The sequence below is a fragment of the Tauraco erythrolophus genome, chromosome 1 (genome assembly GCF_009769465.1).
Source record: "Tauraco erythrolophus isolate bTauEry1 chromosome 1, bTauEry1.pri, whole genome shotgun sequence".
Lineage (NCBI taxonomy): Eukaryota > Metazoa > Chordata > Aves > Musophagiformes > Musophagidae > Tauraco > Tauraco erythrolophus.
Window position 1 is genome coordinate 36,400,140 of NC_141465.1, and position 26,293 is coordinate 36,426,432.

At 43.2% G+C, this 26,293-nt stretch overlaps 1 protein-coding gene across 1 annotated transcript; it reads right to left on the minus strand.

The window, feature by feature from the left end:
* Positions 1-3,750: 3,750 nt before the first annotated feature.
* On the minus strand, positions 3,751-26,057 carry WDR4 (WDR4 tRNA N7-guanosine methyltransferase non-catalytic subunit). Its single transcript, XM_086608351.1, has 11 exons — positions 25,933-26,057; positions 25,197-25,259; positions 24,315-24,461; positions 20,610-20,766; positions 19,889-20,001; positions 17,566-17,626; positions 16,120-16,218; positions 10,204-10,268; positions 7,782-7,965; positions 6,815-6,884; positions 3,751-4,283 (listed from the first exon to the last, which is right to left on the minus strand). Exons 1-11 carry the CDS (start codon positions 26,055-26,057, stop codon positions 4,105-4,107), a joined length of 1,263 nt encoding a protein of 420 aa, XP_086464477.1. The 3' UTR covers positions 3,751-4,104.
* Positions 26,058-26,293: the final 236 nt, after the last annotated feature.

Genomic DNA, 26,293 nt, shown 5'->3' on the forward strand with positions numbered 1-26,293 from the left:
ACAACACAAAGGAACATTTTTGCTCACAGACACTTCTGTTTATAGAGTAAATTTGTTTTCAAAGTTTTGTTAAAAATGTAAGGATTGTTCTAAAGCATGCTACTGGGCTGCATTTGATTAGGATTTCTTCCTGGTACGATAGATAAAAGATCGCTCAGTTCAACAATGTGTTGCTGAAGGGGTTTCAGTGACATCCCAGCAATGGAAGCGTATGTTTCAGTTTAAAATGCTGAGGAAAAGAAACTCAGTACTGCTTCAACTTTTTCTTTACCTGCATTTTTAAAGGCTCCTTGGATTGTCATTGCTCAGGAGAGAAGCAGGGGACTCGCACAATCACCACAAAAGTGTCTAGCACAGCGTGGGATGAACTTATGTGGCCTACAAATACCCCTCGCAATGGTGTGAGGGTTCCTACTTCTGCTATAAACCTATGCCCTAGTTGACACATCCACATTTTGCTAGGCACACATACACGCCTCAGTTCAAGTTCAGAAAATAAACACAAGCGAGCGACATCAGGTTTAACCACTAGAAATAAATAGCTCAAATACCAGGGAGAGGAGTGTTGTCTCTTTCTTTGTAGCAGTGGTATTCACTCCTTTTTAATGACTTGCATGTGTCTAACCATTTTCCATTCCAGGTGTAGGCACGCTACAGTGGATTTAGACCTTCCAGCAAGTTTCCTTCCTCTGATCGCTTTTCACCGACCCCCTACATGGCAGTCCACAGACATGCACAGCCTCACAACTTAAGCTCAGGAACTGTTGTGTGCAGAAAAGGAAACATGAAATGGAATAGGAAAGGGAAACGAACATTTGCAGGAAAAAGAACAAGAAGGTCTAAATCATCTGCCAGATACCACATCTCATGTTCTCCCACATGCCGTGATATGCCATGAGTTCAAGCGCTGGAAGAAATTTTGGGTTTCTTCCAGGACAGCAGCAGGGTGAGGGTCACAAGAGCCTCCCACAGCCAGTGAAGATCACTGCCAAGGTCTATCCTGGGCTGAGAAAACAGCTGGGGAAAAATATCCCTCGGGGATAGGAATTGCCAACACGGCAGTCTCTTATCCTTTAGAAGTGTAACAATACCGACATTTGTGCCGAAACACCATACAGAATCTGCAACCAACCCACTGAAGGCAGTTATATGTCCTCCTCAAAAGATTTTCCTCCTCTATGAGTAAATGTATTGTTTATGCACATGGACTAGTAACATTCAACACCAAAACTGCTAAAGAGAAGACACGGTTGGGCAGAAACCTCTGTAGTGAGGAGGAGCGTCACAGAGAACAGAGGACCTGCCCTGCCAGCCCCTGCAGGAAAGCCCCGCAAGCTCCAGCATCCCTGCAGCTCTTCCATGCTCAGATAAGAGCATCAGCAGCAATTCTTGGGACCAGCCCTCACCAGCTCAGATGACCCGGCTAAAATAATGGTTTAATGACACAGAAAAAAAGACATGCTTCTGGCTCACACCACCACTTCAGAAACAGTATTACCTCGTGACATGCAGAAATTATCCAATACAGACTCCTGCTACAGATTCAAATCCATTCAAAAATTTTGCAGTTTGTCACATAGATCAGCAGGCCTCATGCTGAGTAAAGAATTATTTCTTCACCAACAGCCAGCAAAAAGGCTCGTTGAAGCTCTTTCCTCCAGTCTTGTCTTGTTCACAAGCAGTGTGAGATGGATTTACAGTCAAATGATTTCATCTCACATATGCAACTGTCCTTCAAAAGACTGAAATTACAGGGTTTCATAATCCTAGTTTCCGTTCAATGTGGTACATAGGCAAAATACCAGGAAATTTGCCTACCTGCTGTTGAGCTCCGTTACTGACATTCGACATCTTCCACTGGAGAAGGAGAGGCTACAAATTGTAAGCAAACCAAGCAGCTGGGCCTCAAATGCCTGCATTTGAGCTCCAAGTTTAAGCCTTTTACCATATTCATAACCTAAATATAGGAAAAGCATTTGCTCCGTTTATATGACATCACACACGCATATACAACGATGCACTGCAGAAATAAGTACTCCTAATACAGTGTAACTAAGGACAGACGCCATGTTCCCAGAGCAGAGAGGGCAACACGTCTGAGAACATGATCCTCACCAGTCAACACCACAAATCAAGAAACTACCTAAGCCAACTCCTAGGAAATGTCAAGGACTCCATGTAGCACAAGAGCCATTAGGCACTCAGGGTGCTCAGACAATAACCCCCTCCTAGGGCTTGATCTCCAACCTAGGCCAGCTCTTTGCCATGAAAGCCAGAGAGCCATTCCACTAGGCCAGCCTGGTGGTTCAGGCATTCTCTCAAAAGACAGAAAAACACATCAGCTCAAAAGTCTTTGCTCCAGATAACATAAAGTCAGGTCTGTTTACTGTTATTGTACTTGAGGGGGTAAAACTCTTCAAGCCCAAACATACTCACCTAACACCTTCTCCTTTGTCCAAGACCCACCATAATCCAGGAGCACTTGGTTGATTTGGTGATACCTAGACAAGATGCACCAGATATACCAAGATCCATGGTATGCAGATATTGGACAGAGGGGGCTGAATTGCTACACGAGACCATAATCTTTGTGGGCATGACACTCCATTCTTACGTCATGTAACTGTACACGTAGAAAAAACTACTTCACATTTTATTCACACCAAGGCAGCTCCTGCCAGAACTGAGGCTTTTAACCAGGACAGACAATACAACTCTTGACACTTCGTAATTTTTGTCCAAAGAGACCTTTGCCAAGGGAGAAGGTCCTTACTTAAAAATAATCACTGAAAGAAATCAGACCCTGGAGGTGAAGGACTGGCTCAGGACTAATGCATGCAACGCTCTGTCCTTAAGGAGGCACTTACAAGACAGAAGGAATGTGAAAATCCATGTGACATCCTACAGCACGAGAAAGACTCATGGCCTCTGGGACACAGAATAAGGCCAAGACTGCAATTTTGAGCAGACATAAGCAGCCAGTTCTGCTTCACTGCTGAATACCTGATATTCTCAAAACAAGGTACATCTCAACAATGTCTTATACACTAGTGTACCTAAAATTTGAGTGCAAAATTTTCAAGTCTCCAGATACCCCCAAAGAGGACAGCTATATAAAGAGACCTAGAGAACTGTTCATGGTTCATAGGCTAATTCTGAATACTTTTAATGGATTGTACAGATTTCTACACCTGGTTTTATGAAATACATTATATTCCAAATAGACATGATGCCACCTGGTAGATGAATGCACATCTTCTGCCCCATGATGAAGCAACAAGTGATCCCATAAGGCTCTTACTGATAACTTTTCCAAAAGATGTATTTCTTGGCTAATTGCAGTACAAAAGAGTTCTTGCTGAAAGAAATAGAATACTCTCCAAGTTTTGCTTAGAGGCCTCCCAAATCATTCTCACAGACACACTAGGATCATATTGCAATAGAAGGATCTTCCAAAAACACAAAGGTGACTGACACATTTTACTTTTACTTTCCAGTGTATAAAATCTATTTTGTACTTCTTCCTATAGAAATATGCCACAAGCAAGAAGAAATGAATTGCAAGCTAGGCAGAATCCCTACCATACAAACTGAAGGTAGAAACACAGATGGTGAAGTCTCAAGTAAAACCTTTAACATACAGCAAGAATTTTGCTACGTTCCCTATCCCATAGCCAGGTACACTAAGTTAGTTACATTAACTAAGAGACCTTTTAAAAAGTTAAAAACAAACCAAAAGAAACAAACAAATAAAAATCACATCAACTTTAATCAGTGCGCTTCCACCTGAAGAAGAAAGCCTGAACACAGTAGGCGAAAAGAAAATCCTGTTTCAAGGAAAATACCATGTCTGATATTCCTGTATCATGCATTAGAGATTACTAGGAACGAACTGCTAACACTTGTATGCTGCTAGAAGCTTAGGCATTTGGTAAATACATTATCTGCTGCGAGCAGGATATTGTCGTATCAGGCTACCTGAAAATTTGAATCTGAATAAAAGTTTAAACCACTCTTCTTCCACAGTTCACTTTGCATGTAAAAACAGTTCACAGCTGGATCAGTTCCTTTCAGCAAGGTAAAAGTTACAAGCTAACAACGGGGTCATAGCGATGATTCTTCAGTCTTCATCTTTTTTGTTTGTCCATTTGAACCACATTGCAGATCCTGCCTTTTCTTTTTCTGCTGCTGTAACCTTTCCTCTTTCCTCTGTAGGTAGGCAGCCATATTATCAAATGAAGCCTTGTAGAGACTGCTGTAGTGGCTCTCCACGCCAACAAAACCTGCAGTCGGGCAAAGCAAGAACACAACAGCAGTGTTAATTCCCTTAGGGGTCTCACCAATTACTTCCTGTACTGCAATTCTAGATGGTGGCATTTCAACTCATTTACTGTGGTCTATCCACTTTATTAAATATCAGCATTTACACTGTGCAAACCTGATTTGTGATGGAAAGCATCTGTCCTGCATTTACACAGCCAAGCATGGCCTCCATTTTTAGGCTAAAAAATTTGCACAGAGGCAAGCACCTCATGTTGAAGCAAAGAGGGCACCCAGCTCTCTTTACATGTTGGACACTCGCAGACATCCAAGGTTTCTGTTTTGAAAGAAGACTGCTGTGGCAACTTATTGCTAGATATCCCATTGGAGTTGTATCCCAAGACCTAAGCACTGCAAAGGGCATAAGCTACCTGACTGTGCTTACCTGACTTGTCTCCTAGAGTAAAAAGAAGCCCAAAGAAGTAGACTTCAAACAGTGATGTCCTACAGTGCATATACATTTCTAAATATTCACCCTGATAGTTCTGTTACACCTTCTGTGAATTCAGCATGATATTCAGCACACCAAGACTGTTAAGTTTAGATGAGTTAATAGGGTAACTAACTATACAAAAAACGGCAATCGGATCGTTTCTGAAGAGAATACAGAACGAGACTAGCTGGCTAGGCTCACGTTTCTTAAAACTGTTAGAGTGGCACCTGACAAAGCCAGTTACCTGGCTTACTACCTTTTCCTGCTTACAAAAATTTTTGATCTTAAAGGGCAAATGTAAGGAAATCCAGTCCTTGCCAGGGTTTGGCCCTAAAGCTAGTATGCTACTCCACAGTAATGTACATACAGCATCCCTGTATTTCTTGGGAGACAGACAAAGCAATTTGCCCTTGCTGGTATACAGCAAAGCGCATGCATTTACTTTTGAGGGTCTTGCACTCACATAGTAATCAGCCTATTGGCCTTTGGCCCTGGGAGAAATTGTGTGCTGTCAGTTTGAATATCCATGCTACTCTCCACTTGATGACTGCACTAAAACTAGTTCCATCTTTTTCTGGAATCGGTTATAACAGAACATCAAACTGTTCAACACGTACTTCAAGATCGACCTACGCATCTGAAATCCTAAGAATCAGCAATCAGGTGAAACAAGTTTAGAAAAGGACAATATGCAGGCATTAAGACTGGGCTTAAACAATATAATGATCACCTTTTTTAAAAGGAGTAACTACCTTTTCAAGCACTAATTATGCACTGGAATAAGTGCTCATCAAGTGAGGCTCTCCTTACTAATTAATAATAATAGACCCTGTCATTCAAGCCCTTCTCCTTTCCCAGCTGCAGCTGTAAGCCAGCTACTGTGTATCACGGTAATTTGCTACGCTGGCTAATTACGCTCAGAACTTCTTCCCTTGCCTGCTCTTTTTACTTCTCTGTTGCTCATTTTCACTCAGACCTCATATTTCTAATTATCTGCCTGGCTGTAACTACCAAGTCTGCAACATCTACATGCAAACACTCTCCCTTCCAAAGGAGTACCTGACTTCCTCTTAGATTGCAAAGACTGCACCAACTTAATGACAGCTACACCTTAAACCATCCAATACCAGATATTATGGAGACTTTACATTAGACTGCACATTCTGGCAACTCTTCCATCTTTGTGCATGACCACCAAGAACAGACCAAAAGACCAGTGGGAACTGTAACAGGTTTTTTAAAGAAGGTTCCCAGTCTCCCAGCAAAGTACAAGAGAGAAATCTCAATTAATCAATTCTCAGTACATAATGAGACATTCATTAGCACACATCGCAACCCTTCGCCACCCTGCAGCCACTGCTGCTATAATTTCAGCTTCTAAATAAAGTTGGGTGGGTTTTAAATAAAAAAAAAAACAAACACAAAAAACTGGAAACAGAGTGCTTCTGAACTAGTAAACCACCTACTATTTTTCTGCCAGAGACTGGGGGTGGGGCAGAAATCAAGAACAAAATAAACCAGCCCTGATGCCAATCAATTTCATCTGTGATACCATCCAGGGTCACACCCTCCAGCCACAGCAAACTCCACATAATCTGCCTTGCCAAGGTGGACCCGAATAGCTCATCTTTACAGTAAAGCTGCTCCTCCCATGTCTGTTCTGTTCTTACTGTCTCCACTGTACTTCTGATAAAGTGTCACACCCAGGTAAGAGATAAGATGACAAACAACAGTATTCGATACCACTGCAGTAAGACATGACTCCACCAGCTTTGTCATAGGGTATTTAGATAGACACCTTATCATAGGGATATATGTAAAAGAGTTATAATGCTGTAATTCAGACCCAAATACCTACATAATTTTGTGATAACAGTAACTTGAACACACTTCATGGTCTACACTAACTTCCATAACACATAGTGACGAAACTGAGAAAACGGAAAGATTTAGTGACTTCAACAGCCAGCTGAACTGACCTGAACTCTGATCTTGCACCTAAATCTTAATGCTTTAGTCATAAAAATTGTATTTCCTGGGCCTTTAGGCCAAATTTCTCACCTTCAAACACTGTCCAGTTGTCTTGAAGATATTTTGACATCTTCTGTAATCCTCTGTCATCAGTTATGGGCTGGGAAAAAAAGAACATTGCATGGTATTTTGGGAATACTAAACAATCTCATGTTTCACAGCACATTGAAAAATGCGACAGCTCTCAGATGAGTACAGTGAAAGGAGAGCGAGTATAAGCCCTCCATGATCTCTTTTAGGCTTCATTTTTCCAGGACTGCTATAGAAACCTAGCCTGAGTTCACATGTCCTGCTGGGGAAGTTTTGCAGCTTGAAGAAAATAAATTCTCACTTACTAATCCGTGAGGAAAAGGAATATCACAAGAAACACATAAGGGTCAAAAAATATACTTACAAGTTTCATTTAAAACACCTCACGACTACACCATAATTAGCTGGGGACTTACAAGTATAACAAGCAAGTTTCCAGTTGTTTAATAGGCTATTACAAAGAACTTGATAGCAAATCCCTCAAATTTGACTCCTGTTCTCAACAAAAAAAATCCCCTTAATGCTCTCAGAATGCCTTGAACCTCAGAGGATCCCTCAGAGGCAGGCACAGGGAAGGCTGTGTGGAAAGCAATCCTGCGCACACCACAAAGGGATTTTGTTGTTTTGTTGTTTGTTTTTTTTTTAAATAATCAAATGTAGCACACAGAAAGCACAGGTGATGGTTTAAAGCACTGAGTGCAACAGCTGACAACAACTCTGCTTGATTCCACTATGTCAGATGTTAGCTTTACCAGAAAACACTGGTATTCGTAACAAGCTCTCAGCAGCTTTGTGTTAGACACAGATGAGAGATGTAGAATGAGATATGTATCTGTGACTTTTACTCAGTCTCAAGACATAGAGAAGTGTGCCATTTAGCTTTCATGGAACTTAGTTTACTCCATTTTTGTTACGGTGTCAAGACAACACAAAACATTCAGGATGTTAGCATAAGAAAAGCATCTACCTTCCACTGTCCATCACACGGTCTGTACAATTGAAGAGGAGCTTCACTGTCTTCCTGCAAAATCCACAGATCTCCCATTTCCTCAAATGCAATGTCCCAAACCTTGTGTTTCAAAGAGATTTGCTGTCTGTAAACTAGCTGCTGGGCAATCGCGTCAAGCTGAAAGACGTGGACTGCAGGAATACTTTTGAGAGGAAAAACTCAATTACCATTATTACCAAATCCACCTACAGCCGTCACTTGTACGGCAAACTACAAACACCCACTCTAATTCCAAACAGAGTCAAAGCAAAGTCATTATGAATTGCATAAAATATCCTAGCACTTCAAGTGCAGTTTGCTTACACGATCTGAGGCAGAAGCTGTAAATATCTAACACGTCAAATGGCTTTTCAAGTGTTATATCAAAGAAAAAGCAGTCAAGGCTGCCTTTTCTTTAAATAAAAGGTGGTAAAGGGAACTTCCTAAGGATTACTAAGGATTCATGCAAGGAGTGTTGCATCAGAGCACACTGGCTTACAGGGCTTCACTCGAAGGAATGGGTAGCTGAGCACCAGTCAAAACAAAACAGGAAAGTAATTACACACTGGGGAGGGGAGGAGGGAATGAGAGGGACAGGACACCTTAACAAGGCTGAAGAACAGGACTCTGCTGCCACTGCGCTCATCTCCACCTCTCCCATCAGCACTCATTCCTCTAATGGCTACAGCCTCTACGTGCAGAGCTTCCTAACCTCCCTCGGACAGGTCCCCAGTGTGCCAGGCAGGACACCTCAGCTTCCTCCTGAGTGGCCCACCAAGTCCACATAGCAGCACTGTTTAGAAACGCTGGGCTGTGGAGCTGGAAATAAAAGCCTGACACAGAGCACGGTGCTGCCTCTGGGCTAAGGGACATGGGTACAGCCCTCAGCTGACATGGCTTCCCCTCCCAGCGCCAGTCTGGATGCCCATGCAGACAGAAGGTGTGACAAGAAGCAGTGTCCTGGTTTTAGCTGGGACAGTGTTAGCTCTTCTTTTTAGCAGCTAGAAGAGCTCCGTGTTTTGGTTTTACTCAGAGGCTCGCTCTGAGAAGAATGCTGATAGCAAGCTGATGTTTGTGGTTGGATGTGAGACTCCAAGGACTTTTCAGTGTGCCGGAGTGCAGAAGCACGGCGGGATAAGGAGGGGAGCATAGCTGGGACAAGGGGGACACGATTCCCCTTGTGATTTGTGGTGGAACTTAAGATTGAGGGCCAAACTGGCCAATTAGTATTCCATATCATGCAGTGTCATGCCCAGTATAAAAGTGAGGGTCAGCCGGAAAGAAGGGCTTTTGCGCTTTGGCTCTTTCGCCGCTTTTGCTCTTTTGCTCTATTGTTTTTCTTTCTTTTTCTCTCTCTGCCAGTACTCCCACTCTCGGAGTACTATCTCTCTCTCTGCCCCTCCTATTTCGGGGCCTCGCGTTCGTCTGGGATTGCAGCTTCGGGACGAGACGGGCTTCACATACGAGGGGGTGGTGAGCATCTACACTGTGTATTAAATCATCTGTATTAAATTGTTCTTATCTCAACCCACAGGTTTCCTGTTTCTCCTTTAATTCTCTCCCTCATCCCTGGGAGATGGGGGAGGGTGAGTGACCGGCTGTGTGTGGGGTTCGGTTGCTGGAGCGGCCTAACCCACGACAAGCAGCCAAGGCTCCTCGCTCTGGTGAAGAGCGAGTCCACTGAGGGGATGGATCACCAACTTCACTATTCAGGCAGCTCTGGCAATCTCTCCCTTTCCTGTTGGCAAGCTTGCGTCAGGAAGAACAGCTTCCTTGGAAGGCTTAAGGTGCTGTGGAAAGAGAGGGGAAGAGGGCTTTGTCCATCCCTGCAAGACATCCTCTGCCAGTTGGACACGTGAGGTTCCTCAATGCTTGGGCCCTTCAGCTCCCAAGCTCCCTTCTACGCAAATGCGTATGTTTGAAGCCAAAAGTCAATGTAGCCTCTTCACAGTTTTAAACTGAAGCAACACTGTGGGTTTAAACAGAACAGCCAAACCCGTTAAACAGGAGCAGAATACAGTAACAGAAGTTTGGCCGCTCCATTGCCACAGCACCCCGAGCAAAACGAGACCCAAAATACACGGGTCAGGTGCAGCGATTTAGGGAGACATCCTGAGCATGGAGTGGAGCTCTTGCGCATCCTAGCCTCGTGTTTCCTCAAGTGTGGGAAAGGCATCACAAATTCTGCAAAACCTAACTAAGCTGGGTAACCCTTGCACTCACCTCTGCCCTCAGACCAAGTACAATAAGGACTCAGAGGCTCCTGCAAGCCTGGGACACTCAGAGATCCACAGTACTAAGTGCTTCAGGCTAAGAAAAAGTTAGGACAGCCAACAGGGAAAGCTGCTATTGCCTTTGCAAGAGCTCTGATGACTTTGGCCATTATTCCATCTATTCTTACCAGTCACATAGAACGGCAATGTAACCACCTTGGCAGCAGTAGGTTATCCTTGACACAGGGTATTTCTATCAAGGAAAAAAAAAAAAGCAACACCCCTGTAAGTTAAGACCATTCATGGGCAGAAAATTCACATTCCATTTCATATCTTAACCTTTAAAATTTAGCAGATGTCTTAATTTGCAAGTTAAGCAACATAATCACCTTTAAACTGCAGTCAAGTATATTTTTGTACCAGTGTTTGCTGTCTTATGAAGTTTTCCACACTTCTCCCTTCACAGCCATCCAAACAAGAGATCAAATGTAAATGTTTTAGTGAACTACTCTTAATAGACAAACTAATAGACAAAGGGAAAATACACCACCTTCAAACATTCTCTCCTGCAATGCTAATGGCAAAAACATCAACATTAAGCCTGCGCAGCCAGGGTATCACACTAGCAGCTTAGTAATTATAAACACAAGCCATTAACTGCTGTTATGTTTGGTAGGAAAAAAAAAAACACACGACAGTTTTGTTTAGTTAATATCCTTGCTGCGTTGTCTCTGTTTCCAACCTGCGTCTGGGTAAAGCCATGCCGCTTAAGAGAAAATGTGTTCTGAAGAACAAGGCAAGACTGCCAGAGGCCATTTTCCTCATTAAAAAACAAACAAATGAAAAATCCCACATCCAACAAAACCAAAAATCCCCACACCACACTCCTCATTTAGACGATATATAGCTTTATCTGGGAGAGAATCAGAGAAATAGCTTTGCTGTACAAACCCTACTACTTGAAATATGTAACAACTGATTTGAGGCTCCTTGAATGAGAAGTAAAAACTTGGGAGGAGCAGAGAAACTGCAAGAAGATGCCCCAGGGCGCTTTTTCAAAAGTATCTGTTATATAATGTGAAAGACAAAACTGCAAAGGCAAAAGGCTGGTTCTCAAGTATGTTTTACAAGCAGTGATAACACTAGCACTTTTGATTAATAAAACCTTCCTACTAGAGAAGTAGTGAATTATTCTCCTGAGTTACTCCCCTCATGGCAGGAAACAGCATCTTCTTGACACTCTGCTGGCAGAACTCAGATGCGTCCTCGAGTCCTCTTTCCTTTTACCTCCTTTCCAGCCTTCATCTCTTCCCCTAACATGACACTGGTCACTACACAGAAGCTCTGGATCACCATCTTGAGCTCAATTTGGGAGTAACCACGGGATTTTACCCTTTGAGCTACCAGCTGATGCATAGACATTGTCAAGGTGCTTGTTTCAGAATTTTGCAATCCATGTAGGAAAGAAAAACATGCTGTACAGCTTCCAAACATTCAAGTCAGCAAGTTTAATATCAGAAGCTAACTATTTTGTCAACAGTACATGATGCAACTACTAAAAGATAAACCAACTAGGGGAATGAAAGTTAATTAATGGTATAAACATAGCTGAAAACCAGGATTACACAGTACATCTCCAGCACACAAGGGAAAGAAGAAATCAACTGTGTGATACAATCTCATGGAGAGGCAGTAAGAACAATAGCATGCACACCTTGATTATCTGTTTGGACAGAAGAGGAGCACTTTATGAAAAACATTATCAAAGGATGATATGTTTCAGAGCTCTTGGGAACAGATGAGACTAATCTCTTGCTACTCTGCAGAAACACTAAGTTGTTGGCTGTTGGCCCATATTTAGCATTGGGACCCAGGACCCCTGTTTAACATGGGCATAAAAAATTCTTACAGTTCCAAATACTGGGTAGGATGAGTAAACCGAAGCAGAAAGGTTCTCTGTAGCTAATACATCTAAATGTAGTTACTGCAGTACAAAGCCATTTACACTGCAGCTTTAGAGTAGAACTGACAGCTCCTATTGTAAACCACCACTGGGTTCTTTAGACATTTAAGGGAACAAGCCAAGATACATATATATATATTAAAAAACCCAAACCTGTGATATTTATTTCTAATAACAAAGCTCTGCCTGTCTCATGACAAACATGCAGGGCAAGCGCAGCAATAGAAAGCGCCCACCTACACAGCTGAGTGCTTTGTCAGAGAGACAAAGGGTTCTGTGAGCTTTAAGTATACAGCTGCTCTCCCCCACCCTCACTGGGGGAGGGAGGAGGAGGCTTTTTTGATTTGAACCAAGTGTTATTCACAGCTGGACAGAGGCAATGCATCTTCTTTGCAAGCTCTTTCCTTTCCATGTGTGGGTAAGTTACCAATCAGCAAAGTGAATGCAAGCCCCAGAGTATTATCTAGTTCAAGGACAAGCCTATGAAATCAGTTAACCCAAAGAAGACGTACAAGAGCGGTTTGCGATAAACAGATGTTCACTTGATGCTCTCAGGACTTTTTCAGCATTTATATGACACTGCTATCAGCCTGCCAACACCTTAAAATTAACTTTTCATGTCATCTATGAGAAGCAGTGACCCTATGAAAAATTAATGTGCTGGAGCACTGAGGTAGAGTTGTGCAATTCATGTTCTGGACTTTAAACAAGCTTCTGCTGTCAAGAGGATCGGATGAGGTGAAAGCTCTGAAGCAGGAAAAATATTTATATAGCACTACGGAATTAAGAGGATTACTCCCATTCTAGTGGGAAAATGAACTGGGGATCTGCAACCCATCAGCTGAAATCAATGCTACATTGCTCAAAACCACTCCTACATTCCCAAAACAGACATATATTAATCATCTGCCAAGCAAAATAAGCTCACATTTATGTGCTCACATGGCTCACCATTACTGATGATTCCATTATCGTTGTGCTTCAAGTTGTGTTTCAAGCTTCAGTGTATTCACAGTGGTTATCAATGGTAAAAATGAAATGCAGCGTGAAAGAAAAAACACTTATATCCCCATCTGACCTTTGGTTGCCAGAGTAATTTGCAGGCAGTGTGCTAGTTGCAACTTCCAAAGTCCTGACTCAAAAGATTGTTCCCTTAAATTCAGACTATGTCACACTAGGTTGTAAAGTTGATCTTTGATACACTTGGATGCACAGCACAACTGAACACTACCACCTGATGTCATCTCTGGCATTTCCAGCACCATGATGCCAGCAAAACACAAGCCTCCTTTCCCATTTTGTCCTGCTGGCCACTGAGACAGTAATTGTTCTGAGAGCAGTACATATTGACAGCTGTGTAGCAACACAGCACAAAGGTGGCAACGCACCACATGAAGGTTTAAATCTCTCATTTATCTGCCTATAATCACCGGGACGCTGCCTGATCGTGCTGTTCCAAGTAAGCATCAACTCTGGAACTTGACTGAATCTTCTGCACCCCTCAAGCATTGTGCAAATTTAGTGTCATCAGAGACAGATTTTAAAAAGCCTGTAAGAGTTGGCAGTAAGCAGAATTTTGCAGGCTCAAAGAACAGGTCAGCCTGAGGCTTCTGCAACCACCGTTAGGAGACATTAAAACATGCCAATGGGTAGAAGAACTGCAAAACACTGCAGGAATACAGTTCATTAACTGACATCTTGTATCTATTAACTCATTTTGTGGATTTTCCCTTTCTCTCATTGTTTACTCACACTGTGGTAAAGAAGCTAAACAGAGACTTCCTGAACAGTCAAAGGGAACCCAAATTTTCCACCTAGAGACTCCATCACTATACAGAGTATCCTATAAAAGGAACTTTATCAGGTATGTTGGAAGGCAAGGAAAGTATTACGAAACTACATTCAAAAGCATTCTAAGACAGTTGGAGCTTTTTGCCTTTTTAAATTTTATTTTTAAATTAGTTCCTGCTGGCAGCAAGAAGTTTTTTTTCCTCTAACATTTGTTAGTTTATCCAGTGCTACATTCAAGGCTTATGTCGTGGGTTAGGCTTAGCGTTATTTTTCATAAACTTGTTTGTAGGCATGGAGTTAGGATTCAGTGTGAGATCAAGCACCATAAATTTACATGCAAGTTATCTTACAAAACGATAAGCCACTCTAAGCAACAAGTAGCATTTTTAAAATTAATATTACGATTCTCCACTTCACAGCTAGTTGCTTACTAGTCCTCAATGATCCAATAAAGCTGGAAGGCAAAGTAATTCAAATAAAAACATTCTTCCTCCCAGAAGAAATGCCTTCCAACATTACTGCAGACATGGATTTGACAGCTATCAAACTACGCTGTTTCAACACAGTACTCTTATTAGCTACTTTTGAATACAAAGCTGAAACACTTTGGCTTTGAAACTCCCTGGGCCAATTATTTCCAGAAGACTACATGTGGCAAAGTAATTTTATAGGTTTGCCTCAATTCTCCCTTCCTCACGCAAACCTTGCTGCACCCAGACTACAAGAGGGTATCAGCTATGTGGACTTGTCACCAAATTTGGCACACCCATTTTTTTGCTTATGAAAAAAAAACAGCAGTAGCTACTTCAAAGATTTCAAGCACTAGACTCAAGCTGAAATGAGTCAAGAGACCTCATGAATGTGTACGTGAGGTCTCTGGCTCAGGTGTGCCTTAAAGTACATTTTCAAGTTCAGGAGCAGGTTAAACTGTCCATATAGACACTAAGCTCTGAATTCCTGCTAACAGAAACTCTAGGCGAAAACCAAAATATCCAGTATCTAAGCTCTGAATGCTGTGCTGCAAGCGGCTGCCCTCCTCGGCTCGCGTACAGACAGAAAGCTGCACGTTACTGCTCCAACACAAAGAACAACTTGCTGATGTCTTATGCACAGAAACAACTTTGAGTTGTCATGTCTGTCCCTAGGAGGAGCTTGGTCCTTCCATGGGCTGTGCTCCCAGTTCAGTAACTGGGAATCCCACTAACAAGATCAGGCTGGACCTACATAAACAGTAAAAAAATCTCCAAAAGATCTCCAGGAATGGCTTCTGACTGCTGGGAGAGGCTGAGCACAACAAACTTCAACCAACCAAAACCACAACAAAACACAAGGGAGGAAAGACAGAACTTTCGATTCAATTTCAGCCTGGATACGAATTCCACTGTGGTTCTGCTTCAAGAGCCATGTATGGCCACAGGCTTCCCACTCACCTAACAACTGAGAGACAGCTGTGGTCTTCAGAGAAAGAAATATTTTTAGAGATTCAAATGAAAAACACACCCAGCAGGGTGGGTGGTAAGATGAACAACTCTTAAATGACCCAACAGATTAGCAGCTGGCTTAATATGACGTACACAGCAGGGACAAGAACAAGCGCTGTTTCATTCCAAAAAGGTCGTATGCCAATTCACGTGACAGGAAGGAACAAAACCAGAGATCAAGTACTACCAGAACCACTGCTCACATCTCTTTGGGTGATTCCCATCATCCAAATCACAGAGTAAGTGATAACACGTAAGTATCACACCACCTACGTACAGGCTGCAGGATAAGGACAGCTCCTGAGATACTCAGTTTTCACATGGGACTTGCACATTATCGTTTCGGCCACGGCACAGCTTCAGAACAACCTGGAGGAACAAGCCCACTCTTCTGACTCCACAGCGCAGGACTGCTGCACGTTACTGGCTACAAATGTCACAAAGCTTCTTCTTGCTCAGACAGAATTTCAAGTGTTGAAGTTGCAATTTAAGTAGTTTAAAAGATGGGACAATTTTTAGACCTTTCGAGTGCTACAGGGTATTTTTTGGCTAAGAGACTAAGGCATTTCTGGTTTTGGAAAAATTAGCAAGTGAAGGCTTTGTCCAGTGTGCAGAACTTACATTTGGGAAGAATTTAACAGCTTCTTTTGGTCACTGCTTGGCACTTTTAAGAAATGCACACAGACACAGGAATGGATTTCAGGGACTCTCTTCCTTTCCTGAATTCCCAGGCTTTTACAGTTTCCAGGTCTCACATAACCTCCAAACCCACCAAAAGAAGGGAAGCACCCCTAATAAAATGCAACACACACGTCTGGGAGTCACAAGGATCAGGAGGATAGCAAAAGCAGTAACACACATGGACATACCTGGTCAGTTTTGACCATCTCGGCCCCACAGATGCTACTTAAATGACAGCAGTACACTTCTTCCCCACTTTTGTACTCCCAAAGTCTCAGAGTTGAGTCCTGAACAGATGGAAGCAGACACAAGTTGATTACTCACAGCACCTCAGGCAGAGAGGCCACTTGTGGCCTTCAGCTAAATCCTATTTCCCTGAAGAACTTCCCACAGAAGCTGCTAAATAGTCACTTAGTTAAGACCTCAAATTCCAGAGAAAGCATTTTAATTAACATAATTTTTCCCCTCAATTCTAAATTATTAATTCCTGCTAACTTTAATTCTCCTTTTGAAGTGGAAATTGGGTAGCTGGAGGAGCGCATTTCAACTCTGTCTCAAATAGCACAGTATACATGTGCTCAGCATTTTAATGGGAATTCTCTTGGGTTGCCCTTCTCCGTTCCTACTTTTGTTATCGCTCGAATTCTCATTTGATTTAGTAACCTCCTGGAGAGAAGCTGAACACCTCTCTGGAAAAACAAAGTCATCAAAGAGCATTTGCTAAGAAAGAAATACAGCCACACACAGCACTAACGCTAGAGTTGCTTAAACACTTAGAGGAACAAGAGACAAGAGCCTTAGGGAAGCAAGGGCAGCAGCTGAAATGAAATGATAAGAATTACTATGATCTTCACATCTTCACAGGAAACATTATTTGTTTCCTATGCAGTTTTGGTAGTCTGGGATACAAAGAATATTGTTTCCCTTCCTTTAGACCAACTCCATCTACTCACTCTGTACAGGTCTGGCATGACAGCAGGATCCCATCAATTTAAGAAAAGGGCTGAGGGGAGGGAAAGGAGGGAACACTCACTTCTTCAGTTCTCATCCAAGCATTGTGCAGCACTGCACTGCAATCTCTACACAACTTGCACTGACGTACTATGAGGACATAGAGACAAGGACGTAATTCAGAACAAGTTTCACAGGGGAAAGGAAGTGGGAGGGTGAAGAGGAGACAGTTTTCTCATCTTAAGAGCTCTAGAAAAAACATAAATCTGTGAATCTAAGGCTGTTAATTCTCAAGACACTTCATTATCAGGGCAGGCTGGCAGAATATCCATTTACTTGAAAGTTGTTTAAATAGTTCAATGATTAAAGTCTGTCTGTCCTCCAGAGCAAGAATTAATGATGAAGAAACACTGAGGACTTTGCAATTTCTCCATCACAGAGATCTTAATAAGAAGCTAGCCTGTTGTAAACACAGTAAACAGCTCTGAAATAATCTAGCAATAGAATGGCTGAAGACTGAACAGAAAGCTGAGAAAGGGAGGAGGTGAGAGAGAGGGCATGCTGGAAACCACAAGAGATTATTCCAAGTACCCCAAGGAATTTGGGGGAAACACAAGCAAACAATGGTTTTAGAGTCTAAATTTTCAAGAAAAATACTTCTTTGAAGAAACTGCCATACATACCCCAGAAGCTGACAACAGCAGATCAGGATAGTTGGGTATTACAAGAATTCTGCTTACAAACCTAAAGGGAAAGTAGTCAAAAGTTGAACTCTCTGGCATGACACTCCAGTCTTTAAACACACACAGTAAGAGAAAACCACAATTTTAAAGAGAGCCTTATAATAAACAAACAGATTTGCCACATCAAGCCAATTAGGAGGAAGAAAAAAATATGTTTGCAGTACTTAATACAGTATATATACACTACACAAGCTACTGACCTTCTACTTAAAAGAAAACAAAAATTTCCTCATCTGCACTCAGGGAATTCTACCGACTTCCTCCTGACTGAGGAGAACACTGCTATTTAGACCAAAAAATGCCAACGGAGACAGATTTACTTGGATACTATGTTCCTCTTTCTCAGTTCATGATGCACATTAAAAACGCGAATCAACAGATGCTTGTCAAACACAACAGTTAGGATATAGCTTTCAGAGCACCACATCTCTCCCACCACAGCCAGATATCATTCAAAAGCAATCTTTACAAAATTTTAAAACAAGTATGAGGCAATTTACCACCAGTCTCCTCATTCAGCCAGAAACCTTGTTTTTCAGAAGTATGTAATACTGCTATGTCTATTATGACTTGTCTTTGCCGAGTAATGAGGACCTGAACTTCTGGAGTTTGTTATTATCTTAAGAGCTCAGCAACTTAAAATGTAGTGACCTGAGCAGAACGTTACCTGAGCAGGACAGCCTTGCTTCTGAAAACAGGCATAATTTTAAGGCCATTAAAAAAAGAAAGAGGGAAAAAGAAAACCCAGAAGGAAGAGGTTTGGTCACTGTGATACAAACTTTGATGACAACGCAATAATGGCAAATGCATGCAGGCATATAGATCCAGCAAGAATCACCATGCACCCCATTGAAAGAAGAAAATCCAGGAGCGTGAAACAAGACAACAGTTACAGCTGCTTTCTGTAATCCTTTGCCCATTCATTCCTAACTTAAATACTGAATTTTAAAATGTATTTCAATCAATTTACACTAAGCGCCTTTCCCCTCTGCAGCCACTAATGAACTCTTTGTGCAGGCACAACAGCCTCAGTTTAAAAGTGTCTGACCATTAAGTTCTATTCATTAAAAAGTACAACTGTGTGCACAGTAGGTGGAAACATCAGACACGGCTCTGTAAATACACTATAGAAACCGACCTGATCAAAAATGACTTAGATCTTTAACATGAATAGTCTCTTGCTTTTATACTATGCCAGTTCTACACAGGTTAGACTACCAATTATGTTATTAAAATCAGATTGACACTCCAAATTAATCTGCTTCCTAAATGCTCAATTAAAACACCTTGGTGGGTAAGTTTAGATAGGTTGTTACCCATATCTCAAGTTCCCCAGTCACACTGTCTTTCTTTAACTTGTTTCTGATATAGTGAGTTGACTGCACCATGTTGCAACATCTTATGGAAGAATGTGCCTGGAAGGGTGTTGTTATCCTCAAGTTACTCAGTAGTCAGACAAGCAGAATGACATGCGTTCTCTGCCCTGTGTAGGGTCACGACTTCTCTGCTGTTCTGTCACTGTGAACTTCAAAATGTAGCACTGGCCACACAAAAAAACTCGCACAACCCCTCTACACTACTCAAAAACCCTAACAATCGACAACAAAAAACATCCAAAACCCCACAAAACCATGTAGAGATGGGAAGCAAACTCACGAGACTTTGAAAATACCACAACTGACACAGACGTTTTAAGCAGTAAAACGTAGTGGGGAAGTCTTTTAAAAGTACATTTGCCATCTGAGTCTTCTTCATGGGAAAAGACCACTGAGAAGAAAAGGGAAAGTACAGTCCCTTCTGTAGACTGAAAAGGGAGTACTGAAACTGGCTAGAATGCAATCCCTATTCCTACACCAAAAGAACTACTAATCTTCTATGAAGTCAGAGCACATCTGAATCACGTCAGCATAGCTAGCAGGTAACTCTGCTGTCTTCCACTTTACAGATCACTGTAACTTGAAGGACCTTCACTTGGGAAGGGGAAACAGGTTGCCCAGAGAAGTTGTACATGTCCCATCCCTGGAAACATTCAAGGTCAGGTTGGAAGAGGCTCTGGTCAACCGGACGTAGCTGAAGACATCTCTGCTTATTGCAGGGGGGGGTGGATTAAATGACTTTTAAAGGTCCCTTCCAACGCAAACCATTCCATGGTTCTAAACACAGATCTAGCTGTTGTTTAATATGATTTGAGGAGACAATCATTTCACCCATTGAGGCACAGTGAAGAGCTGCACACAGTAACTTTTGCACACAACAAACTTACTCTTTGTGTCCCAGACAGTAGGATACAATATTATAAGGAGCCTTTGTCAAGCTGACTCTGATCTTCTCATCTCTGTCTGCAGTTAGGATATACTGGTCATCAGGACTCAGTGCCTGTTGGTAAAGGAAGAGTTTTAGTGCCCAGTAGTTCAATGTTTGTTTTAACATAATGCTACCTAACCAGGAGAAAAAAAGATAAGCAGTAAACTTTCTGTTTCTCCTGACTCTGAATGGCAGGTGCAAGCACTAAGCCATGCTATTCCACCAATTTTTCACCACAATGGAAGCATAAATCTTTATGGCAGTAACTTTCTTGCTCACTAGACAAGCGACACTGACTACTGGGTCCAGTAAAAGTCACCAAGCTCCAAAGGTACAGCCAAAGTCTCACTGCATCTTTAAAAAGAAAGAAAGATCACATTGAAGTGCTCAACTGACAGGACAGTCTGGGTGAATTCCCATTTATGTTCCATCACCAAGTCTTCTGTGACTGTAACATGAAGACTTTTTGAATACTCACACTCCCAGAACAGATAACCCCTTGGTAAGTTTGTTTCCTCAGCAAACTCTGCAGACACAAACTCAGTAGAAGGAGAAATCCAGACCACATACTTAATTTATATAAAAAAGAACTCCCAAATCTGGGACAAGAGCAACAGTGAAAAACCCAAACACAAGCAGGAATGCAGGTTTGTACAGTAACTACACAGGCACACACTTACCACATCCAATAGCAGAGACAAGTGACCCAGCTCAAGTTTTCCTTCTGCCTGGGGTTCTGTTATTGAGTAAGAATAGACATCACCAGACTTGTCTGCAACCAGAATCTTATCCTCTGCAGCTGTAATAACCAGGGAAGTGCATCTCCTGCTCACAGACCTGAAGGAAAAATGGCACAGTTTGAACAGCTCTGGACAGCAGCTTTGGCAAGTCTGGATTCAGACCCACTTAAACAGAACAAGAGACTGGACAAAAAACTCTCAGATGCAACATTCTTGAAATGGCAGCAGTGAGAATAATGTTAACGGAGGGCATGGGGCCAAAATAGCACTTTTGAGACTTATTAAATGACTAAACTAGGTCATAGCAAACACCTGGAGTGGATGGGATCAAAAAAAGGAGAGACCTTTAAAGCTGCATGCCTGCATTTTGCTGAGGTACTTTCTCAACTGAGCATTTTGCCTAGGCAGCCTACCAGTACTCTAAAGAAAGAGAGCAGACTTTCTTGCACTCTTCATAATAAAAATAACAAGTTAAACACATAGAAGAGAGATGATAAAGTAGGAGTTCTCCTAATAAAACTCCTTTGCAGCAACACATCTAAAAACTGTGTTGAAACTGTTTCTCCAGTTACCACTTCACACTGTACAAGGAAGTCCTTCCTTGTGAGCCTCAAGGACTCTTCCTCCTCGCATCCAGAATCAGAGATACAGTCTCAGGGTACCTTGTTCACGCAAAGCCATGAACTTGAACTCTGACTTCTCCTCATCATCTGCCAGTGTTTTATGGTTCCAGTTACCAGTGTAGCAGGTAACGGGTTTCTTACAACTTTTCAGGTAAATGTAAAGACCTTGTATGTCAGAAAACAAGTTTTAAAAAACGTTTAACCACTTAGTCTGGAAAACGCTTCTGCAACTTAACAGCTATTGTCATTACTGTTATTCCTTTATTTTTCTAACACCTCTTTTCCAAACCCCTGTACATCCTGTGTGTTAATACAGGACTGTGGACACCAGGGATCATAGGGAATGGACATTTCTATTCACCTACTCTAAATTTGGTGACAGTCTGGAGGCAAAGGAACAATAAACTGTACTTCAGGTAGGAAGACAAAAATTCCAATACTTTTTAGTTACTGTTTAAAGGAACCTGCAACAGTGGGAAAACCTATAGGACAAAAACATCTCATAGATTCATAGATTCATAGATTTCTAGGTTGGAAAAGACCTTAGAGATCATCAAGTCCAACCATCCCTAATCCCCATTAAACCATATCCTCAAGTAGATCATCCACCCTATTCTTAAACACATCCAGGGATGGGGACTCAACCACCTCCCTGGGCAGCCTATTCCAGTGGCTGACAACCCTTTCAGAGAAGAAATACTTTCTAACATCCAACCTGAATCTCCCCTGACTAAGCTTATGCCCATTTCCTCTTGTCCTATCACCCATCACTAATGTAAAGAGTCCTTCCCCCACCTCCCCACCATCTTTTCTCAAGTATTTATAGGCCGTAATCAGGTCTCCCCTCAGCCTCCTCTTCTCCAGGCTAAACAGCCCCAACTCCCTCAGCCGCTCCTCATAAGTTTTATTTTCCAGCCCCTTGACCAGTTTAGTTGCCCTTCTTTGGACTCGTTCCAGGAGCTCAATATCTCTCTTAAAGCGAGGGGCCCAAAACTGGACACAATATTCCAGGTGCGGCCTCATCAGTGCTGAGTACAGGGGCAGGATCACTTCCCTGCTCCTGCTGGTCACACTATTCTTGATACACGCCAGTATCCCCTTGGCCTTCTTGGCCACCTGGGCACCCTGCTGGCTCATATCAAGCCAGTAGTCAATCAACACCCCCAGGTCATTCTCCGCCAGGCAGCTTTCCAGCCACTCTTCCCCGAGCCTATAGCGATGCTTGGGGTTTTTATACCCCAAGTGAAGGACTCTGCACTTGGCCTTATTAAAGCTCATGCCATTGGCCTCAGCCCAACGATCCAGTCTGTTCAAATCCCTCTGAAGGGCCTCCCTACCCTCGAGCAGATCGACACAGCCTCCCAGCTTGGTGTCGTCCGCAAATTTACTGAGGGTACATTCAATCCCCTCATCCAGGTCATTGATAAAGATGTTAAACAGAACTGGACCCAGCACTGAGCCCTGGGGAACCCCACTGGTGACCGGCCTCCAGCCGGATTTAGCCCCATTTACCACCACTCTTTGGGCCCAGTCATCCAGCCAGTTTTTAACCCAAAGGAGGGTGTGCCTATCCAGGCCAGCAGTTATCAGTTTCTCAACCAGAACACTATGAGAGACTGTATCAAAGGCTTTACTGAGGTCTAGGAAAACTACATCCACAGCCCTTCCCTCGTCAACCAGGCAGGTCACCCTGTCATAGAAGGTGATCAGGTTTGATTGGCAAGACCTGCCTTTCATAAACCCATGCTGACTGGGCCTGATCACCCGGTTAACCTGTATGTGCTCATTAATAGCACTCAAGATAACCTGTTCCATGACTTTGCCGATCTCCTAACACATTCCAGACTCAGACAACACAGTTCCAAAATAGGTTACCTTGCCAACAAGAAAAAGTCTTGCTTCAAGTTCATTGTACTGCCTTTGATCTTAAAAAAAGATTTAAAAGTTCCCCTTGTCTGAAATCAGCTGACTACAAAAGCTAGCACTGCATGAAACCTTTAACACAGCTTGCCACAAAACACTGACACAAGTTACATAGATCGACTCCGGCATTCTTGTTTTCATGCAGAGACCCTTTTGCCTGTATTACCAGTTTCCTAAAGGAGGTATTCACATTCCCAAAAAATCCAGCTCTGGTCCTAGATGATCTTTTAGCAGAAAATTGAAACATCAAACAATTATCTAATGGCAAATTATGGGCAAGACATACAGGGCAGGGCAGCAGGGAAGACAGAATGCAGAATTAACAGAATTTGCCGTTTCTGGTTTTGTGGGTTAACTCACTACAACACTAGTTAACCCACCAAATGTTCATTGTGTACCCTACACACCCAGCCAAGCTGACAGAGACTCCATTTTGTTTCGCAACTAGGGCCTCACATCTGTCAGAGTCCACCAGAAGCAGAGATGTTACATGCTGTGGAACTTTCTCAGAATGTCCTTCATGGTCCTCTTTTTTACAGACAATTGTCATAAGAAGCAGCAGAAAACTTGTAACTGGAGGACCTCTGCTGGACAACTACAGACTGTTTTCTCAAGAGGACTGTACTACAGAAGGGAAACAGTTGACAGCACCTCCAAAGATATGCTTTTAGGGGAGTTCACAAACTCTCCAAAACATCTTCTCCTTCAAATCAACAGGAACACACAGCACACTCACTAAACTGCTCAGTATCGCTCTTACAGGCCCAACCTTAGTGTTCACTAGGAGTGGGTAAAGTTTCAGTTCTTAAAGATAAGAAAACTGTCTTTCAGAGTAAGAAAAGAGATTATCCTTTCCTTGGCCAATGATATAAACATCTGCACTCTCATTCTCGGTGTGGGGCATACCATGCATCACTTCTAGACAAATACCTTTGAATTCCCAAGAACATAAAATTTGTTTGAGCAAATACAAGGGGGGGGGAAAGAAGGAAGTTTAGCAATAACAAATAGCAGCACCCCAAGTACTACTATTTTATAACTCTACATTAATCAGCCGTAACTCTCTAACAAAGTGACATGCAACATCCTGCTTCCTTACCTGACACTAACACATTCCCAGGAAGGCTTTGTATGGAACAGAATCAGACGTTTGCTGTCATCTGTCAAGGCAAAATAATCTCCTGATGGGGAGAAGGCAAAAGCTAAGATGTCATCGCTTCCTTTATCTGTCAGTTTTTCATCCTGTCTAATAGAGAGAAGGGGAAAACAGTTCACAACCTGAGATTTACTGAAATCATTAAGAAGAGGAGGTTGTGCTCACACCACCAAGGAGCATGAAGAACAAAGTACAATGCTAGAAGCTGTATTTGTGCTTATAATGTTGAGCCAACTTGAACATTAATGCAAAGAAAAAGGCCAAGAAAACCAAAACTGATATAAGGCCTAAGCCTGCATTATTACCTGCTTAAAAAAAAACCCGCTAGGGTTTGTGCTAGCAGAACTTGATACAGATTCAGGAGAAAACAGTAAAATTGGTTACAGGTAAAACAACGTCCAATGGTTGAATTCAAACTAAGAAAAAGACTTTTTCAGATTTTGAAATCTCATGACTTAGAGAATAGACCCGAAGGCAGATTTATCTAACTGGTTTGTGGGGTTTTTTTCTAACTGTCTTAGCCTAATACAAAACGCAGCATTTTTCCATAAATGTCTTGCCTGAGAAGGGTCATACAGAATCACTGATTATACTACTGCTGTTTCCCTAAAAGAGAAAAAGGTGTACAGTCTCCCCTTTGGGATGAAACAGAAACAAAAAAAATTACATACATATATATCCATCAGGGTTAGCAAAAACAATCTAGCCATCACCTGATCAATGAGTCATCCCAGGACTGACTTTTACTACCTTCACTGCCACATAACCTCGGGAGGAGATGCAGCTTCTGGGAAAAGGGTAGATTGCCTGAGCAGATATTCTCACCCTTTATTTCCTAAGGTCGTCTTCTCCGCATTGATGCAATTGTACATGAAGAGACTACCATCACTGCAAATAAAGAATGACAGACTAAAACCACTGCAACTAGAACAACCATGAGCTTAGCTATGACGAGGGTCAACCCTTTTGTAACACGCTATTATTTCGCAGCTATTTGCGCAACTCAACCCTATCTCGAGGAACCATCCCTGTGAAACGGGCTCCCAAAGTGCTACAGATGCGGCAGAAGTTTAAAACCTTGCACTGTACACGCATGCCTTCCCCCCCCCCCCCAAAAAAAAAAAAAATTGTAACCTGTTGGCGAAGTAACCATGGTATTTTGGTATTTTACTTTTGTCAGGCTTAAACGTATTTGTCACCAGCATTCACGCTGTTGTTGTCCACACCCCCCTGACGTGCATCTCGTGGCGCGTGATCGTGCCAGAAGGCCGCTAAAACCGACGAGCTTCAGAGCGGTACTTCGGGAACAGAAAACGCACACAGGGCGCGCCTGACGGCCGCGCTCCGCCACGCCGGGTTCTCCCGCACGGCGGGAGCGCGCAGAGCCTCCCCCGCGCTCCCACCGCCTCCTGCCCGCGCAGCCCCCGCGGGAAGGCCCCGCCACACACCGCGGGAGCCGCCGGGGCCGCGCAGCGCGCCCCCGCGGTGCACCCCCGGCCGCCAGCAGCGGGGCGGCCGCCGCCGCTCAGCCCCGCCAGCCCCCGCCCCGCCCGGCACTGACCCGGGCTCCCTGTACCGCGCCGCCAGGAGCCGACTGCCGCCGCTGGCGGCCATCAGCGCCCCGCGGAGCGCCAGCGCCGGCCCAGGACCGGGGCTGCGCCCCCCGCCGCCGCCGCCTCCCTCCATGCGTCAACACTGCCACGTGCGCGCCGCGCCGGGCGCAGGGTACAGGCGTCACTGACGAGGCAATGACGCAATGGCTGCGCCGCCCCTGCGCGGTGAGGGAAGCTGTAGGGGCGACCATGTGAGGGAGCGCCTGTCCCGGGGGATGCCCGGCAATACCCTCCGCTTCCCGAGGGACCCCGTGCAGAGGCGGCGGCCGGAGGGCTGCTGAGGGGAACGAGTGGCGGGCGGCGCCGGCG

What these genes read in the sequence shown, in the direction of transcription:
- WDR4 (XM_086608351.1), bottom strand. Translation starts at nt 26,057, where the DNA reads ATGGAGGGAGGCGGCGGCGGCGGGGGGCGCAGCCCCGGTCCTGGGCCG. An exon ending in ACGACCTTAGGAAATAAAGG is followed by an intron (nt 24,462 to 25,196) that starts GTGAGAATATCT and finishes TCTCTCTATTAG; the next exon opens with ACAGGATGAAAAACTGACAG. An exon ending in TGCTGTTGTCAGCTTCTGGG is followed by an intron (nt 16,219 to 17,565) that starts GTATGTATGGCA and finishes CCATCTGTTCAG; the next exon opens with GACTCAACTCTGAGACTTTG.